This window comes from Cucurbita maxima, unplaced genomic scaffold, assembly GCF_002738345.1.
Source record: "Cucurbita maxima cultivar Rimu unplaced genomic scaffold, Cmax_1.0 Cma_Scf00001, whole genome shotgun sequence".
NCBI classification, from domain to species: Eukaryota; Viridiplantae; Streptophyta; class Magnoliopsida; order Cucurbitales; family Cucurbitaceae; genus Cucurbita; species Cucurbita maxima.
In genome coordinates, this window is record NW_019272017.1 from 9758872 (window position 1) to 9779110 (window position 20239).

Sequence of the window (20239 nt, forward strand, 5' to 3'; positions counted from 1 at the left end):
ACAGTGTTAAATTCACATTTGTTTATGACAATATAATCGATTTATGTCCTCGTCAAATATCAATAATGGATATGTAATAGGATTTTCATTTTCTTTTCCCTATTCTTATTTACTTACCAAGTTTTTTGGATTTACAGAGGTATCTGTGGCAACTGAATTTATCGGCCTCCCTTTGGTCTTCCAGTTAGTTTTGAATGATCACATTTTTCAAATCTCTTAGCGCTCTTACAAGCCTTGTTGAAACCCAGCTCTCTTATTATGTATACCCTTTTGGTTTAATGTATAGATTAGATGCAAATGGGGAGAACCCTCAACAACAGTAATACGATAATATGTTAGAAATAATTGTAATAATCTATACCTGTTGAGATTAAAGCACATGTGTAAATGAAACTTGGAGATTCTAACATATTTCTCGAAGTAGGGAGGTATCAGCAACAGCAAAAAAAAGCCTAAAAAAAGCTCATCAACAGCAAAAATGGCCATTTGCACAACTTGGGAGAAAATTTATACATAATCTAGGTTAGTTCATTTCTTACCACAGCTCCCACTAGAAGTTTCAGAGGGTTGAACATTTCATAGCAAAGAGCTCATCAAGGCAGTATCTTAGCATATACAAAGATCATATTATAGATTTAACAGATTTGAGATTAGATTCCAGCCCATCCAAGTCTTCCTATCGGAAGGACAAACAAAGTTGAGTTGAAACATCTCCTTGCTAACATGTTCCCCTGATTCACAGAACCCAACTAGCTTTGCAACAATTTTGGCACTGTCCTGTATGTGTTTCATGTTAAGGGGATCTGTCCATAACTTGTTGACTAGCTGCAGCCTTCTCTGTTTTCCAACTTGTGGAACTTCCCATTTCACATACAACATTTCTCTTTCCTCTGCTGTTAGCTTAGAGCTCACCCTCTTCGCAAGATACTCCCTTTCTTGCTTCAGAGCCTTGACACTGCCAGCATTGCAACCGTCATTATTATTGTTTGTATTCAAATGAAAGCTTAAGAAACATCTCATCTCATCCCAAGTTACGGAGCTTATACCTTGCATAAACAGAGCTTGCAGGTTCATCGCCTAAAAGTGCTGGACTCGCATTTCCAAGCTCCGCTAAGTGTTGCTCCAACCATGTCAATCTTCTCCATTCAACTTCCATATAAATTTGATCAGATGGGTCTCCTTTAAACAGCAAGTAAAACTGTGTCCGATGTACAAGGGAAACATGGCAAAGATGCCATAACATGATGATTTGCTTTCTCTGATCTTCAAATATAGTATGCCAAGAAACTGGAGTATGTTCAATTGTGTCCATTGCCGCTTCAGTTCCATTCTCATTTTTCTCCAAATCCAATACCTATACATATGTTCAATAAGCATGTAAATAAAATATATGCAAGAAGAAAATGGTCTCATTTCTGGTTCGTAATAAATAAATGATAAATACATATACACGTACATATAGGGAAGAAAGAATAAAATATCAGCTGGCCTATGTAAGGTTAAATTCAAATTGTCAACGCCATTCTGTAGACATTTGTAAACTGCCATTCTAACTTATTTTTGGGACACGATATATCTTTGGATGAAAAATTACCATGAATGGGGTTGTCAAAGCAGAACAAACTTTACTACTTTGGGGATGAGGACCTTCCATTCAGCCTTTATTATAACATACTTCAATTTGTTAAGTTGCTGTCAGAGGCTCATGGGACAGGGAAGAGAAGAATTCTTTGCACATTCTAATGGTAACAAGGTCAAGCTTAGAAATTGGGGAAGTCAGTTTGGGGTTTTGCCTTTATCATTATTGGCGTATTGTTCAGGGATGCCCCTCGGTTATATCTGATCTGTAAAGTATTCTCTCTACGATGTATTGATAATCAGAAGAAGGAAATGCTCTTAAGGCAATACAAACTCCCAGCCGATTAGAGAGGGCTGGTAATCTCTCTCCCCTCTTATTTTGCAAAAGAAAACACACAAAAACCATGAACCTATCTTTCCTAATATCCTTACATATGTATAAACACACAAAAACCATGAACCTATCTTTCCTAATATCCTTACATATGTATAAACACACAAAAACCATGAACCTATCTTTCCTAATATCCTTGCATATATACTATCCATATTCCACTAATGGTTCCCTCCTTACACAGCGTTCCCCTAGGTAACTAACTTGCAAAGGAGGAATTCCCCTTCTTGACCCTTCTGGAATATTGGATGGTAATTGGGGGTCTAATCTAACATCACCCCGGGGTCAAAGTAACTTTGTCCCCCCAAGGTGATACACCTCAAGAACTGGCTGCAACCAAGTAGTTTCATGAGCACACAAGTCTTCTAAGCTCACAAGTAATTCAGTCGTTCCAATGTGCGCATTCTTTCGATGACCCGAAATATCATCTGGTTACATTAGCCATTCATAGTCATCATTAAGTACGAGAGGTCCTTACTGCATGGATTCAGCATCACCCAAAGCTTTTTTAAGCTGAGATATATAGAAATGGATTAATGGAGGATGTACCTGGTAGTTGGGAGCGGCTCCAAGTAGCTTCATGGGCATGCAAGTCTTTCCAGCTCACAAGTAATTGAATCCTTCTAGTGTGCATGCAAGTCTTTCGATAGCCAAAAATATCATTTGGATCCATTAGCCTTCATAGTCATCATTAAGTATGGAAGGACCCTACTGCACGAATTGTGAATTGCCCAAAGCTTTTTTAAGCTAAGATACACCGAAAACTGGAATGGAGATTGTACCTAGTAATTGGAGATTCTGGTTTTGTGATAAATACTGCTCCCAAACCAACTCCCAAGGCGTCCGTCTCCACTATGAATGGCTGATCAAAATTTGGAATCTAATAATGGAATTCTTTTGTCTCTCGAAGGCCTCTGTTGCTTCTTCAGTCCACACAATTGGTTTGCTTTCAACAATTAGGATAGGGGAGCTAATGTGCATTCTAAATTTTCCACAAACCACCTATAGTACCCTATGAATCCCAGAAAGCCTCTCAACTCACGTCTGTTCTGTGGTATCGGCCATTTGATTAAGGCACAAATCCTTTTTGGGTCTGCTTGAACTCCCTCAGCTGAAACCCAATAGCCCAAGTATTCAATATTCTCGTTGGCAAACTGACACTTGGCCCCATTGGAATACAACTCAACAAGGATGATGTCATGGACAAAAGGCCAGAATATGCAATTGCTAAGAGATTGAAATGTGAATGGGCCAGTGTGGGATCGAAGGTCATAGCCAAAATCTCATAAGGGCCTTCTTCATGGGTTCTGAATGCAATTTTTGGTTATGTCGTTCTCATGTATTCGAATTTGATGGTACCCTGATTTCAGATCAGATGTTGGAGTAGATTTGAGATCCTTGCAACTCATCAATAACCAGAATTGAGAACTTATCTGGTACTATAACCATCCACCAACCTTCTTTTTGACAAATAACACAGGGCTAGAATGTAGGATTATACTCGACCAAATAATTCTCACTATCAACATTTTATTCATTAAGTGTTCAAATTTATCCTTCTGTAATGAGGATGGCGGTAAGGATGTATTCATAGGAGCAGTTCCTTCCAATAACTGGAGATCGTGTTGTGTGGTGAATCACTAGGCAATTGAAAAACATCAGCGAAGTCCCTGATCACTTAATTGTTAGTAAAAATTTTCATAGGCTACCATTATCTACAACTCATGGGATTAGGAAGTGATGACATTGGGGAGCGATGACAAGTGCCCTGAATTCCACTAAGAATCTATGGTCATTACGGCCCCGTGTTTTTTAAGGTCACATAGGCCTTGGTCAATCTTGGATTACCTTTTAGCATCACTTTACATGGCCCCCAAATAAATAACCTTCATCGTTAGAGATAACCTCAGTACACCCAATGTGTGAAGCCACTACATCCCTAGACTGACATCTACAGCCCCTAATTCTAAGGTTAGAAAGTTTTCACAAATTGTGCTACCAACCCCATTGCCTTTTACTGCGACACCAGTTCCTATCATCACTTCGTAGTTGGTTATTTGTTAAGGAATGTTTGTGGTGGGCTAATTCTAAGGTCATAGGAGAGGCATCTCATATGCCTCTAACTACTCTCTTTAATGGATGTGTGGTGGGCTTAGGGTTGGCCAATTGAGCCCTGGTATTAGGGAGTGCGACATGTTTTCCGGCCTCCAATCTGTTCATGATTTCCACAAGTTATCTCATTGACAACTTGTGGTGGGCTTAGGGTTGCCCAATTGAGCCCTGGTATTAGGGAGTGCGACATGTTTTCCGGCCTCCAATCTGTTCATGATTTCCACAAGTTGTCTCATTGACATGATCATATGAATCCCAACAGGTTGCCACAACACATAACCTCATCCCTAACTACCGGATCCAATCCATTCAAAAAAGCATTTTCCAATGATTTGTCTATCAAGTGAAAACGTGGTGCCTTCAAATGTATTTCAGTACTCCAATATTATTTCCTATTTTATGGTTAGGAACCTTCCTCGCACACTTCCTTTCTTTGATGTGTCAACAGACATATTTCCAAATCATTCTAGTTCTACAAGGGTTCTCATCCCTCCAATTCTCAATACTAGTATAATGTGACACCTCCAAAAATCACAACTGTAACTGGTAATTTCTCAGAATAAGTGAGCTTATGCATTTGGAAATATCTGTCAACCTTGAAAAGCTACGAACCTTAGTCATCTCCTCCAAACCTATGCATTTCGACTCTCTTAAGTGTACTATGATCCTCTGTTCCTTCTTATGTTTTCTGCATTTCATCAGGAGTTTGTCCCAATGTCTCACACTAGAGTTTTTCCATTCCTTTTCTCCCCAATGTCTCGGTAGAGTTTTTCCATTCATTTTGCTTATGACCAGAGCCTTCAATAATAGTTGAAAATGAAGTTCTTATCCTCGTTGTACTCAACAATGATATCCCAATGACCACATTCGCGAACATTTTTTTTTGGTTTCATCCACATTTTGCTTGGCTTCATCTGCTTGAACATTGAGGCATTCCACCATTTTTTTTTTTTTCAACGATGAAAAATTGTTTTCCATCACTGGAAATTTCTCAACATTCTTCCCGATACTTTTAATTTCTTGATTGGTCATATCCAAACATTCTTTGCGCCTCTTCTGAGTCATTTTTACAAATTTACTAGGGCGAACTTATCCGATACCAATATGCAAGGTATCTCCGGATGATGTTGATATTAAGAAGAAAGAAATGCCTAAGGCTTTACAAAACTCCCAACCAATTGGAGCCCGAGAGAGGGCTGGTAAAGTCTCTCTCTCTCCCCTCCGATTTTGCTGAAGCAAACACACAAAACTCTAAACATATCTACTTTCCTCTTAATATCAGCATCTCCCGGATGATGTTGACATTAAGAGGAAAGAAATGCCTAAGGCAATACAAAACCCCCAACCAATTGGAGGGGAGAGAGGGCTGGTAATCTCTTTCTCTCTCTCCCCTCCTATTTTGCTGAAGCAAACACACAAAACGCATAAACATATCTACTTGCCTAGCCACCTTACATATATACTACCCACATTCCAATAGTGATCCCCTCCTTACACAGCCCTCCCTTGCATAACTAACTTGCAGAGGATGAATTCCCTTTCTTGTCCCTTCTAGAATATTGTCTTATAATTGGATTCCCATAATCCTAAGATTCCTTACTTTTGGAGCCTGGTGAGTGTAGCTGGTTAAATTTTACATGTTCACTAAAGACTGTTTTACAAAGCCCACTAAACTTCTAGAGGAGCCATTTGAGGAAAGCCTACTTCTCTATGGGAGGCAAACGCATCCCAATTTAGTATGCTTTGTGCAGTTATTCTACTTCACTTCTGTATCTCTTTCAAAAAAATCCTAGGATCCGTAAAGAGAGAGGATTGTTTTGGTGAGAAGGGGAGGTCACAAAAGGAGGGTTGATGGCTACATTTGGTTAGTCAAAATTCTATGTCAAAGTTGTATTGGAAGTGTAGCCTATATTTTCCTATTTATCACACTCTCTTTTTCCTCGTGTTTGAATTATCCCTGCTATAATTTATATTAGCTGTATAGCATAGAGTTATGTCTATCTCCTTGATTACTGATTGCTTATATTTTCCTATATTTTTCACTGTGCCTTTTCGGAGTGCGCTTAACACCCTGCTGCAATTTATATTAGCTATAACATGGACTTAGCTGTAGCTGCCTATAACTGGCAACTGGCTGATTTCTTTCCACGCTTAACTAATACTGTATTTTCAAGTTATCGCTATGTACATGACTAATATAATGAGACAAAAAAGAATCTGAGAAATTTATATACCTGGCAAACCAGCAGTTGCTTCTGATACTGTAGTTTTGCCACCCGTTCTTTTAACTCTGTAACATAAGCTCTTATACTCCGTATATTCTCCTCAGCAGCAGTCTTGAACATTCTCTGCATTTTTTTCACATTAACTGAGCTAGATTGCTGTGATAGAGGAGTACTATCCCTTGATACATTTCTGCAGTTTTCATCACAGTTTGGTATAATTTTGCGCGTCCTTGAACGTTCATCAAGAGCCGAAGTCACTTTACAAGGAACCCTGTTCTCTGTTTCATACTTCGTTACACTACGGGAAGAAGACATAGGAGAGCATGGGGATCGAATAATTTGATGCACGTTTGTACCGTTATTCAATGCAAAAGGAAGTACTTTTTTCCTTTTATGCTGGTTCTTCAACTCCGGTGTATCCTCATCGTTTGGACTTGGATAAGACGAGACCAAATTGTCAATAGATTTCTGAACATTCTCAAGCTTCTTTTCAAGAGATTCAATTACAGTTCCTTCAGATTTAAAACGAAGTATTTCTTCCATCAGGTTTGTCTTATCTCCAGCAATGGTTTCTTGAGGAATGGAGCTTAAAACATGCATGTCCTTGATTTCGGATAGCATCTTCGCAATAGTTTCAGAGGCTTCTTGACTGCCCAGTTTATGGGAAGCAACCTCCCTATGCAACACGTCAAGGGCTCGATTTGCTTCCTCACCAAGCTGCCTCTGACAGTGTTCTAGCTTTCTGATTTCATGCACAATAATGGATGGATCTATTGACGGTATTGATCGCCTCAAAGCTCCTTTCCTTCCTACTACTACACTTCTTAGCTTGGATCCTGGAGGAATTTTAGTGGGAGTTCGATCATCATCTCCTCGAAACGATAGGCACCTAACTACATGAGAAGGCCCACATTCATCTATTCCCTGCAAAAGTCAACAATTCAATGATTAAAAATATCAATAATAACGGTGAATATTATAAACCTCAAAATAATGTACCTTCGGTTCCTCATATACTTTTTTTTCTTGTTCAAGTTGACACCTTAGCTCCTTTATTTCTTTCTCCATCTACAAAAAAAGATTTTCTTATTACAATAATTATACAGAGATACGAAAAATTCAGATCTTTAGACCCAACGAAAGAACAGACAAGTTTAGGATTATTTTACTAGAATGGAAACGCTCAAAAGCTGGGCTCTCAATGAGCAAGAAATAAAAACTCAATCTAATAATAGTTCTGCTGCTGTATAATTACAGCTATCCAATCACAATGGCAGTCTGTCAGGGAACGGCCATTGGACACGCATGGAAACTAAAACATTTAATAAGTTGTATGTGAACAGTTTTTTCAATGTGATACCTGCTGAATCTTTTTATCCTTTTCCAGTAGTAAAGACTGTAAACACGTAGAAGAGACCTCTGGACTTTTGAGTTCAGCCTCAAGTCTGGCGACTTCACTTTGCAAATGTTTCAATAATCTGTTGTCTGAGACAATCTAGAAAGAGGATGATTGAAACAAGTAGTAAATCGATCAAGCCAAATTCATCTTTAAATTCTTTATTGCATGAATGCCTTTGACAACCTAACCATTCCGGGGTTTTTCAATTTCCAATATCAATACAATATCTTTTATGCAAAGAAACCAAAGATCTAATATCAGAGAGAGATAGTTATATTCCGTGCAAAGAAGGATATGCAGGGGTTGAAAATGTTGGTAGTGATAACATTATTAGACTCCAAGTTACCGACATTTTATAAATATTTCAGAAGAGATTGAGAAAATGGTTGAAATAGCAATGATTTTGTCCACTGATACTAAGATAATGGATACCTTCAACAACACTGTTTAAAATTAGTAGGACAAGGAAGCGTGAACAAACACAATTGGGAACAGAGTTTTTATTTTACATAAAAATAGGTTGAATTAGACAGTGTCTGTCTTGTACTAGTGTTTGTACATCCGAGGTTTCTAAAGATCTTGTAGCATGTACTCTTAATTCTGCACACTCGAAGTTTCCATATTCAAGACTAACACATACTTCCAAAGACGGTTCAAATTTCACTTCATCAACTGTAGATAAAAGTTTGTGACCCTGCTTTTGCTCTCTTATTCTTTTAATTGGTGGCTTCATTGACTGGGAGTTCTTTTTGTTTATTTATTTGGTTGTTCAGGTGGAAATATGGTTTCTTGGTGCTGCTGTCTCTGGATTATATAGGCCTGGTTTGCTAACAATTTTGATTTTGTGTTCTATGTTTAAAATTTACGCTTATTTTCCCCCAATTTCTCAATTATGATTTTTACTTTTCTTAAAAAAATACATGAATTCCTAGTCAAATTCTAAAATTAAGAACTACTTTTTGTTTAGTTTTTAAACTTGACTTAGCTTTTGCAAACATTAGTAGAGCTAGATAACCACACATATAAACTTGGGTAGAAGTAGTGTTTATAAACTTAATTGTCAGAAACTAGAAACTAAAAACCAAATCGTTATTCAAGCCTAAGCTTTCTGGCTTTTTGTTTTTTGGTTTTTTTTAATGGTTGTAGTAATGCTCCATGTTGAGTTTCTTCTTCTTTTCTTTTTCCCTTCCCCTTTTTATCTCACTCTCCAGAGAGTTCTTTTTTTTTTTTTTTTTTCTTCCAGAACATTTCCGTCTCATATTATCAATGAAAAGTTGAAAAGCTATCTTTTTTTTATTTAAGGGGAGAAAGGTAATTTCAATACAGTAACTACAATAATCAAAGGTAGCTCTTGATTCTTCACAAAAACTCATTGATTGCGAGGACATGGGATCCTATATGCAAGGGCATTCGTCTTAACATGAGTCTAAATATTGCTACGAGACTTTTAGAGACCTCAAAATTTTCCAAATAAGCTACTAATGAGACTAACAAAATAAAACTAACAATAACATTGTTATAAAAAACTACGACAAAATCTTACAGTATTTGAAGTACAATTTAATATTTTTACATACCATGTTTACTTGGGCATTATTGGTAACTTCCTTTGCACTAGTTGCAAACGAAAGTGTATTCCTTGTTTGCTCCACATGACTTAAAGCTGGGCTCATGGTACAAATAATTGCTGTACGAGCATTTCCCCCAAGTGAGGACTGCAATATTCGTGTAAGTTTTGAATCCCTATATGGTATGTGGCCACCTCTTCTCCCACCACTGCAAAAAGAGAGGAGAAGATTGAACTACATAATTACTTTTCCTAACAACAAAAGAAGTAAAGGAATACACTGTCATTTACTGCAATATACTTTCCTGTCGTCCACTCCCTCCCCCAAAGTGAACAATATTCATGCACCTTTAATCCCCATATGGTATTGTAGCCATCTTTTGCCCAGCATTACAAAGAGAGAAGAAAAAACCATATAATTTCCTTACCCTATAATTAAAAGGAGGCTTTCCAACTTTTTGAAGATAGAAATCTGAGAAAACTGTTTGATTTTTTTTTTTTTTTTTTTTTTTTTTTTTTTTTTTTTTTTTTTTTTTTTTTTTTTTTTTTTTTTTTTTTTTTTTTTTTTTNGGAACAATCGTTTAATCTAGATCTGTTTGATTTTGGTCTTATACAAGATAGTCTAGCACCTCCGAAACTAGTCCAGTCCCCCGTAGGAGCTTTTTTTTTTATTTATGATGCATCTACTCTATATAATTGGGGGGGGAAAGAAAAGTAAATTAAAACATCTTGTACTACTGTATGCAACTGAGACAACCTTATCGATACCAATTCCAAACACCGGTCTTCTTTTTCAAGGAAACAAAACTTATCAATATTATGAAGAAGTATAAGTAATGTTACAAACAACTCCTAGGAGCAAATCAGAGCAACCATAAAATTCCAGTTGAACAAGTTAACCCTATAACTAGCTAGAGCAAATACTTCAAGTTGGATGTGGAATCACGATGTAATAAATTGTCAAAACTTTACCTTTAACTCTTCAGTTTATTGAAGGAATGAAATTAAATTAGATTGAATTGGCTTTTACCTTAGCTTTCTAATGACAGTTGTAAGTGTCAATAAACTACGGTTGATGTGGCTACCTTCCTTCAATCTTGTACCATCTGCACTAGTTTGAGAAACACGTTCACTTCCAGCAAGGTCCACAAGGTTCTGAAAATTATAGTTCCAGCTACCATAAATAGTCTTCTATGTGATAAGAAAGAGAGGAAAGTAATGGCCAACATACCAAACTTGCTATGAAAGATTTCACACAATTTGTAGCTTCCCGGAGGCTACTTTCAATGGTCTGAAAAGAGAGGAAAAGAAAGTGGGGGTTATTACCAAGAGAAGTGACCATATGAATCTAAACAAAATATATAAGATATTCTATATAAGAATCTATATATATAGTGTGTGTATATATATAGTATGATACAAGACAATAATGAGTGAATAAATCTAGAAAGTCCATGTTCAACAAATGTTTAATACCTCAAAACTTACGCACTTGTCAAATCTTTTATATACATATGGTATGATATACGACCAATCATGAGTGAATAAATCTAGAAAGACACACTATAGTCTGAGAAATATGTCCATAGACAACAAATGTTTAATATCTCAAAACTCACATTAGTCAAATCGAGAGATAAGGTGTAACAACCCAAACCCACCGCTAGCAGATAAAAGATCAAACAATCGATCAATCTCACTTACTCCACTTCAATCTCAGAGAGAATGAGTTTAGGACCCATAAGAACAAGGAGGCATGTGCTCCCACCATATCAATAAATGTCTTATATTGAGATGTAGAGCAGGAAACTTAAAGTTTTTACAGGTAATAACGCCTCATCGGAAAAGATCAAGAACAAGATTTCTTAAGTGGTCAAAGGGCAGAACTAAAAAGAGAGAATTCTTGCAACTTAATCAATCTCTTTGAGAAGACTGAGTATTATCGAAATTCAGACTTTTGGGACTGGGGCACAAAACAATCACTTAAAACTGCTGGTAATAACATGAGCAATACGTGATGTGGGAAGAATAATAATGAGAGAGATCAAATATGGTGTGAGCATTTTTGGGATTTTAAAGGAGGGAATTCTCCAGGAATCAAGTATTTATTAGAAACAAACTAGGGTAAAGAACTAGGAATTAAAATAGAAAATTAAAAGAAAAAGGAAAACTAAAATCCAAATTGGAAACTAAAAGGAATTATTCAAGGATTTAACCAAGTTTAATATAAATTTATCCCAAAAAAAGGAAAACTAAAATCTTACCACATCATCAAGTTTTTCTAGGAGAAACAAAAAAGAAAAAGTCATTTCTTTCGATGGTTGGAAAATTTTCCCACTAAAAATGTTAGCTTCTTTAGCCATGTCTGGAGAATCATAACAATCCTCAAAGTCAAACCAATGAAAATTTTCTGTTCTTTTACGGACCCATTAGAAAATTTGTTACATGCAAAATAATTTAGGAAGAAATTTGTAGAAGAATATCATGATAATAACGCTTCATCTTAGATATCCCCCTTCCAAAAAAAAATCTCACATTAATTCCAATCTTGAAGATGTTTAAATTGGGCAGAATGGAGGGTAGGTTAATTCCTTTAGATATGGGCCAGCTCAAGTTTTGCAACAAAAAAGATAGGCTTGCAATTGAACTGGGCCTCGCAATTTCTAGAGCTCCCATGCAATTATTAATTCCCATGAGGATATCCAACACTATACTGACTTGACCTGATCGTTGATCCTAGCTCATAGTGTTACCTAACCTACCTTACTATCAAACAAATCCAAAAGAATACAAAATCCTAACTAACGAGCATATGAATTGCTTGATGGACATATACGATCAACATGAACCCGTAGCCACTTTACTAACTGCAAACAGAGTGGAACTTGGGGAATATGTAACAATAGTAAGGCAAACAATGAATAAGATCGCGACAAAATACAGATTCAATTCCAAGGTTCTCTTGTTAGAGATCTATTGAGTTAGGCTTCTAATTTACCAAGCTGAACTTAAAGAATGGGTATCGCCAAGTAAGGATAAAGTTAGGTGACAAATGCATGATTAAACACGTAACTCAAGTTGTGACAAATGCATGATTAAACACGTAACTCAAGTTGACTCAACTTTTCTTTTCTTCTCTTGTCTCTCTCTCTCTCGTTTGAGGAAAGTAACTGCACTTTCATTCTGTTTGGAACACTGATCGACTCTATGAATAGATAAGCCCAGCCTCTTAGGAACTTTTTATTAGTGGAAACCAGCGTTAATTAATACAAATAAAAGAACAGAGGCCCATATAAAAAGAAAGGCTCAAATTAACAGGGGAGAACAAAAAACTTTAAGAAACGGGTATAAGAAAAGGTAGTAGTACAAAATAAATTTGAACCAAGAGCTAAGAGAAGAAATAAAATGTGTCAAAATCTAAAAATCTTCTCACTAATACTGAACCATCTATCCTTGTTCCTATTTCTTTCCAACCATGTAAACTATGTTATGGGAAAGAAATTGACCGACTAGAGAACACAATCTCTTGAAAAGAAGGTCCTCATAACTTCTCCCCTCATCTCGTGAACTCACTCCCCCTCCATACTATGAGAGTGAAAGGGCACAACCACAAACAAAACCTTCGACTATCTATTGTGTCTTTTAAAATAGATAGTGATCACATCTCTCCTTTACAGCTTACTGTTACGGGAGGGAAGAGTATTCCAAATTGTAAGCCACCAATACTACTACATGCTTCTAGTTAATTTTGGGCCTTAAAATTAACAAGAATTGCTCTATTATAGCAGGGACCGATTGGGATGAAGTTAAACTCAAAAGATGAGCTTGCTTTATTAGGTATCCCTTCCTTTGTCATATCTAAGCTTACCCTAAAGGTCAAAATCCTAGTGCCTTTCCTTTTGGATGAGGTGGACTAATTATATGGGGGGTGAGGTTGTTTCACCACCGTCGCTTTTTTTGAGGTTAAAAACCCCTATTAAGGAGAAATACGATTCCACATTAAATCACATTATTTATTTTATTCTCATCATTAGCATATTTTGGAGCTTACCAGCCTGATAATCTGATGTGATCGTGAGCTTTTATCATTGAGAGCAGTTTCGCCAACTTGCCTTTGGGCTGTAGAGACAACATTGTTAAAACAAAATCATTAAAAGTATTTTAACTGAATACAGAACCATGAAATCGCTATCAAAAGTGATGAAAATGAAGATAACATACTATATGAAGAAAAATAATAATAACAAAGATGATTACCTTCACATATTCCAATTAATTGCCTAAGGTGTTCGCTGTCCTTGACAATTTCTTCTACCAGTTTTTCCACAGTGGTTCCTTTCTGTATTTAAAAAAGGCAATGTTCTATTTGTCCTAAATATGGCTGGGTAAAGGTCAACTCATAAGGAGGACTCGTTAACAATACCTCAGGGTCATCCAAAAGACGAAGAGATCCAGTTTTGCTATTCAAAAGGTCAACAACAGTCTCGTTATATATTTCCAGAGCAGAAAATTTTAGAAGAAAATTTCTCTCTGGTGTCTACAATATGAAATAGAAAAGATTAAATGAAATATAACATGATCCAGTGAACAATAAGGGATAAAGTAGAAAAAACATATATAAAGATTTAGATAGCTCACATTCTTGATGTGAACAAATATGTCATTGACAGCGTTCTCAGTAATGCCTCTCATGGTAAATGTCTTACCACTGCTGGTCTGTCCATATGCAAAAATTGTGGCTGCAGGAAAATAAGAATTTAGTAGCAGTGGGTAACATTCAGAACAAAAGTCATTCACAAAAAGGTTGTATATTGCAAATGAGCCGCAGCATGGTGCAAATTCGTTGTTACCATTCATTCCTGTAAGAGCAGATAAAGCAACATCTCTCGCACCCTCTTCATACACCCGTTGAGTAGAGCATGTAGGATCAAAAACTTTATCTGTCGCGTGTAAGGAGAAAAAAAAAGCTATCAAATTCTCCAGAAAATATTTTGCATACAAGGAAATTGAGCTTTCAAATCTCCTTTGATTTCATTACTTCGATGGTCAACATTTATCAACAATAACAAAGGAAGAACATGAACAGAAGAAAAAAGTTCAACAGTTAATCTCACGAACATACCAAAGCAAAATGGATTTACAGGCCTCTCATGATTGGGATTCTTGAACACAATGGTATGTTCATCCAAGCAATCCCATGCAATGAGATCGTACATGGCTTGCTCTCTCCGGTTGAGAGGCCTTACACGTACAGTGACTAGTATCTTCTCCTCACGAGTTCTCGGACCCCCTGGAGTCGTAGAAGGGGTCCTCTGAATTTTGGACAACGGCGTGGCTGGCGTTCTAACCATCTCCTTCGTTGCTCGTGAGCCCTATGGCTAACACACAACAATTAAGCAATAATTACTCAAGTTTTTCAATTAGCAGACAAATTATCCCCCAAGAATTCCAACATTTAACACTCAGTGCACGGAATTGATTAAAATCGAGTGAAGTTATGCATCAAAAGTAAAATTACGAACGCGGAATCTTGGAAATTCTTGAAGTCTCATCAAAATTCGCGAGAAAAAGCAAGAATCAAAGAGGGAAAAATGAACATAACTCACGAATCATATAGTAAGCTCATGAATCATTCTGGTTATAGAAAAAGAAGCAAAGTAAGAGAAGGAGCGCTCACAGAGGAGATAATGGGAGAAGAAAGAACTGAAAACGAAGGAGAAGGCGAGGCGGAAGATGGAGTGAGAGCATTTAGTGCAAAACGGGAGAGGAGAGAATCTGCGAGTGGGCGCTTCGATATGAATATAGAGAGAGAAAAAAGAGTAACGGCTACTTTAAATTTGATATTTGAGGTGAGAGAAAGGTTTTAAAATAGGAATGTGAGTGGCATTGCCATTCGTCCACTCACTCACACTCGCCGATGGAGCGGGCACGCTTCATTATACGCCATAATGCCTATTAAATCTTATTTTATTTTCTGTTAATTCTTATTTTATTATATATATATATATATATATATATATATATATATATCTTATTTTATTATTAACTTAATGTTCATTCTTTCCAATTATTTTGTTTTATTTGGAGTTTCATATTTAAATTATTGAAATTTTTATCTAAACTTGTGTCCATTTTTAAAAATTATATATTTATTTATTGCATCAAAAAAGTGCTATAGAATTATAATGTTCGAGTAATAATCTAAAAGATTTATAGTATAGGAATAAGTTAAATATTTTATTTTTTGGTAACACTATTGATACAACTCTCTTTCTAATTATTACAAATGATTTGATCTCAATAGTTCATGTGAGACATGTGAGTGGGGTATCTAATACAATGGGTTTGTGTAAGACTAGATCACAAAATATTTAATTTCTCTCTATCAATCTGTGACTCAATCTTAATTATAGGCGAGTTACGAACTCCTATCTATGGGAGCTTGTTCTTTTATTTGTATGGATGATAATGACTTTTATGATCAAAATATGTTTGTTATTTAAAATGACTCTCAATAAGCACGATTTTTTTTAGCTATATCAATTCAGTGGAAAGAAAAAGTTGGTGGATTCAAATTATATAATATATTCAAATTAAAGTGTTTAAATTAATATTTAATATATTAAATAGAAAAAATATATTTTATTCAAAATATTTAAATTAATATCTAATATCATTCTACGGTTGGATATGACCCTTAAATAATAACCACTAACAATTATCATAAAATTGCACGGGTACAAGAGTTGATAAGAGATGAACATATTCGGAGAATCTTATTAAAAAGAAAATTGTAACAACCTGTCGAGATGCATATTATTCCTAATCAGAAAGGATTACAAAGAAAATATACAAGAAAAAACTTAGTTTTCAAATTACCAAGAATCTCTAGTTTTGTTTGAGTATGGGTGTGGTATAGGTTCATATGAGTACACAAGTAAATGTAGAAACAGAAATAAATAGGAAAAAAAAAAAAGGAAAATCAAGAGGAATGCATGCAATATGACAGGTATGAAAAAATTTGAAGAAGTTAAAAAAAAAAAAAAAAAAAAAAAAAAGGGATTTTGTTTGTGTGTTCATATCAAAATAGGCCGACATGAACTGGAGCCGACGTGCTCTGGATCCAATCCACCTCTAGAAAACTTCCTATCGTAAACTTCGCAGCCTCCTCCTTATCAATCACCTTATGCCCAGGCCACTTCACCCTGCCCTCGGTCTTAGCCCCTGGCCCTTCGTTGTTAAACTCCGCATAGTACAACGTCTTCAGGGCAAAATCCCCTTTCCAAGCCAACCACCCATCCGGGTGAATTATGTCCTCAATTGTGGACTCCATTACAATGGTTCTTGAGTACTCCTTCCACGGCCTCCCCAGGTAGCTTTTGAACTGCGACTTCACTGGCTCCAGTGTCTTGTCGGCTAAAATCTTGCACCTTTGCAGCACTATGGCTGTGGTTTCGTGTCTGTCGCTTCTGCCCTGTGCTGTCACTATGTTCTGTTGGTTGTCTAACGGCTTTTTCACCATCATGTTGCAGTTTTGGAAAATGGCGGCTGCGTCTCCGAAGATGAAGTCGATGGTGCCTGCTATTAGGCAGCTTCTGTAGAAATGGCGGTGGGCCTGTGCGTAGAGCGTGTCCTGGTACCCGTCGAAGCGGCAGTTTAGGAATATGGCTCGGTCTGCTTGGACTCTTGCTGCTACGGCTTGGTGCTTCTCTGGACCTGCTGTGTTTCTGAATCCTATGGCTTGCGCGAAGAAGCCGTCTCCAAGTGCCACTGCATGGACATGGATTACAATAGTAAAGGAGGGCAGAGGGCAGAGAAGGATTTGTTTAGCGTTTTGAGTATTGTATTTGTAGCTTACCGAAAGATGCGGTTTGGAAAGTTCTAACTCCATCCGCGAAGTTCTTGTTTCCACTTATCATGCTCTTTTGTGACCCATCTCCGTACATTGTCACATTTACCATCTTTTTGGTGATCACCACTGCCTCCTCGTAGATTCCTTCCTTCAGATAGATCACGTACCTGAAAAAGATTTGCTTTTTGTTATGGATTGTGTGCTAATAAATAAATTTGTTCGGACCGTTGAACATTGTTGTTGGGAGTGAGTCTCACGTTGGCTAATGGAAATGGAATGATCATGGAATGATCATGGGTGTATAAGTAATCTCGGTTGGTTGAGGTCTTTTGAAAAATTAGAAGCATAGTCACCATAATATACTCAAAGTAGACAATATTATGCCCTTAACTTAGGTATAAAGGTCAAACAAAGGGTGTAGGCGGTCCACGGCTCCTTAGGCTGTTTTAGGAGATCGGCAGACCAGTGCTTTTTAATGGATTGTCATTTCAAATGTTGCTCCCTATCGGCTTCTTATGCCAAGATATGGATCCAATAATCCATTGGCCTTCTTATGTTAAGATATGCAAATCGGTGTTTTTTTATGCATTGTCATTTCAAGTGTTACTCCCATCGGGCTTCTTACGTCACGATATGGATCCAATAATCCATCGGTCTTCTTATGTCAGGATATGGATCCAATAATAAATATTCTTTTTTTGGTGGTCCATGAGTGTCTGCTCAATCAATTAGTTATGAAATATCATTAACTCCAGAGATAAAAGGTGTACTTTGTTCGAGGACTCTAGAGAAGGAGTCGAGCCTCGATTAACAGGAGGCTGTTTGAGGACTTCATAGGTTGTTCAAGGACTCCAGAAAGAGTCGAGCCTTGATTAAAGGGGTTGCTCAAGAGATTCATAGGTTTCAATTAAAGGGGCTATTCGAGGGTTCTATAGATCTGGAGAGCTGTTCAAACTTGGTGGTCAAAGAGGGAGGGCTGTTCGAGACCTTCATAGGCCTAAAAGACGCTCTATAGTGTACTTTGTTCGAAGAAAGATTGTCGAGAATTTTACTAATTTAGAAAATGATAATGGATTTTCACTAATATCATACCATTGGGTGGGTAGGTCCGTGATATTAATAATAAAAACTGATAAGAGATTTGGATTTAGTAATTGATCGATGACATACCGTCCATCATATTTGGCAGGCATGGCAGCCAAGGCTTCATTAATAGTTTTAAAATTGCCAGACCCATCTTGGGCAACCACAACATTAGGCGTAGGCTTATCCCCGGCCGTAGCGCCCTTCAACATCCTCCGCTCATTGCTATCCATCCAGCTTGGAAGTTCATCCTGGTCCATTAAACGCCGTCGTGTTGCAGCACCCTCCCCAGGCCCCTCAGACTCAAACTTAGAGAAGAACGTAGCCACCTGCGATATCATCGCCATCGAATTACTCGTCAATTCCTTCCCACTCTTCCCAATCTTCTCCATTTCCGCCTTCATCTTAGACCCATCAGGGAACCCATCAACACAAGTCTCATGGTACGACATAACCGCACTCAGCCAGTTATTCAAATCCGGCGTCGCTTTCTCCGTCAGCTTCCCCTGATTCTTCTTACTCACCGCCGTCATAGACATCTCTAATTCCTCCACAGCGTCTTCCATCAAAACCTTACAGTCCTCGAACGCACCCTTCTCCTCCGGCGTCGTGAATTTCAAGTTAGTGGCCTTTTTCAAAGCGGATTTGACCTCAGCCGCCGCGGCGGTGATGGCCAGCTTAATCAGCTCTTTGGGGTCAGAGGATTTGGGGTCCGCCTTCAAGCCGTCCTTCAAAATGCTCTCGCATTTCTCTTTGTAGTCTGTGGAATTGCATATCATCACAATCATTTTCTCAGCACTGGACGCATCCTTGGCGTTGGTGCCGGTGTCAGTGTCGGTGTTGGATTTGGGATGTTTCTTGGATTTTCCGTCTTTGTTGGAGGTTTTGGAGGAGGAGGAGGAGGAGGAGGAGGGAGCAGGGGAGACCTGGATGAAGACGGCGGCGGCTATGAGGAGGATGATCACGGTGGCTAACACCACGGTTATAATGACTCTCTGTCGGAATTTACGTGCCCTCTCAAGTCGTCGGCGTTCAGAGATTTGGTCGAAATCTTGGAACACCATGGTGGTGGTGGATGAATTTGGTTAATGGCTAATGGCTAAGGCAGAGAGACAACTCTGCCTTAGGAGAATCCAAGCCAGAGGCCACAACACAAAATTAGTGAGAAATAATGGGAAATATGTGTGTACTTATTTATTCTTGTTTGATCTCTCCTTTGATTTTCCCTTCGATTTTGGGTTGGTTCAATTGGTTTCTTCCCTATCGAACTTGGGTTAATCTGTGTGCCCTCTTGGAGGTGTGGGGTTTGGGAGTCTTATTATCATGGTACCAATGGAGGAGGTTTGGGGTGTGTGGTACGGTATGCATTTCTTTTAAAAAAGGAAAAAGTTGGTTAAAAAATGTGGTAGTGTTGTGAGGAGACAGTTCCAAGCCCAATACTCGCGCCGATATCACCGCCTCATCTGTCCTATTCTTTCCCTCCGTTCGTTTATAGAATGTTTTTCTACTTCCTATGTTCATGGAACCATCCACTTGTCACTTAATCCAATCACCCCGAAGGAGGACGTGGCAAAAACACTCTCAAACCCTACATCAATGGCGGATAAACTTATGTAATATGTATCGTGATCAATGGCTATTACATACATGTAGGGTTCAAATACAACGCAAGAAGGTGATCTATTATAGTTATTTCTCTTCAAAAACCACATGCTTAGGCGGAACAAAATTTGAAGAAAGAAGGTGATCTGTGAAGCGTACATAAACGGCATTTAAAATTAAATTGTTTTAATTTGTTATTTTATAACCGGTTTCTTTAATGCATATGAAATTCCCATGCAAACTCTCTCTCTCTCAATCCCTTTACGTATAAATTCCCATGCAATCTCTGTGAACATGGTGATTGGATGTGGCCACGAGAGCGGCGGCGGGTTCGGCACTACCTCCGGTGTCATCGGACTCGCCGGCGGCGAACTCTCTATAGTCACTCAAATGAGCAAAAAAAGCGCTGTGAGCCGGAAATTCTCCT

At 37.7% G+C, this 20239-nt stretch overlaps 2 protein-coding genes and 1 long non-coding RNA gene across 6 annotated transcripts in view; 1 reads left to right on the forward strand and 2 right to left on the reverse strand.

Annotated features, from left to right (window-relative positions):
* The window catches only part of LOC111493399, a 631558-nt gene that overhangs the window by 428896 nt on the left and 182423 nt on the right, over positions 1–20239 (forward strand). The gene's annotated exons all lie outside the window — the stretch shown is intronic.
* Positions 466–15089, reverse strand: LOC111492213 (kinesin-like protein NACK2). 3 transcript variants are annotated; one of them, XM_023141487.1, is made up of 15 exons: positions 14953–15089; positions 14398–14653; positions 14126–14215; positions 13914–14014; positions 13699–13812; positions 13533–13614; positions 13327–13394; positions 10507–10566; positions 10306–10430; positions 9286–9484; positions 7670–7804; positions 7309–7377; positions 6319–7233; positions 1047–1354; positions 466–955 (listed from the first exon to the last, which is right to left on the reverse strand). In XM_023141487.1, the coding sequence occupies exons 2-15, from the start codon at positions 14624–14626 to the stop codon at positions 628–630; spliced, it is 2823 nt and encodes a 940-aa protein (XP_022997255.1). In that variant the 5' UTR covers positions 14627–14653; positions 14953–15089; the 3' UTR covers positions 466–627. The 3 variants fall into 3 exon arrangements, with proteins under 3 accessions (XP_022997255.1, XP_022997271.1, XP_022997263.1); XM_023141503.1 differs by having other exon boundaries at positions 14398–14647; positions 14953–15082; XM_023141495.1 differs by having other exon boundaries at positions 14882–15082.
* LOC111492523 (putative pectinesterase/pectinesterase inhibitor 45) lies at positions 16126–19453 on the reverse strand. The gene is made up of 3 exons (XM_023141891.1): positions 18298–19453; positions 17134–17294; positions 16126–17045 (listed from the first exon to the last, which is right to left on the reverse strand). The coding sequence occupies exons 1-3, from the start codon at positions 19272–19274 to the stop codon at positions 16357–16359; spliced, it is 1827 nt and encodes a 608-aa protein (XP_022997659.1). The 5' UTR covers positions 19275–19453; the 3' UTR covers positions 16126–16356.

Excerpts from the sequence above, each read along its gene's own strand:
- LOC111492213 (XM_023141487.1), bottom strand. The coding sequence starts at position 14,626 with ATGGTTAGAACGCCAGCCACGCCGTTGTCCAAAATTCAGAGGACCCCT. Across the intron at positions 13,813-13,913 it reads TATTTGTTCACATCAAGAAT|ACACCAGAGAGAAATTTTCT; the intron begins GTGAGCTATCTA and ends TTCATATTGTAG. Across the intron at positions 10,431-10,506 it reads AATCTTTCATAGCAAGTTTG|AACCTTGTGGACCTTGCTGG; the intron begins GTATGTTGGCCA and ends TATAATTTTCAG.
- LOC111492523 (XM_023141891.1), bottom strand. The coding sequence starts at position 19,274 with ATGGTGTTCCAAGATTTCGACCAAATCTCTGAACGCCGACGACTTGAG. Across the intron at positions 17,295-18,297 it reads CCTGCCAAATATGATGGACG|GTACGTGATCTATCTGAAGG; the intron begins GTATGTCATCGA and ends AATCTTTTTCAG. Across the intron at positions 17,046-17,133 it reads TTTCCAAACCGCATCTTTCG|TGGCACTTGGAGACGGCTTC; the intron begins GTAAGCTACAAA and ends ATGTCCATGCAG.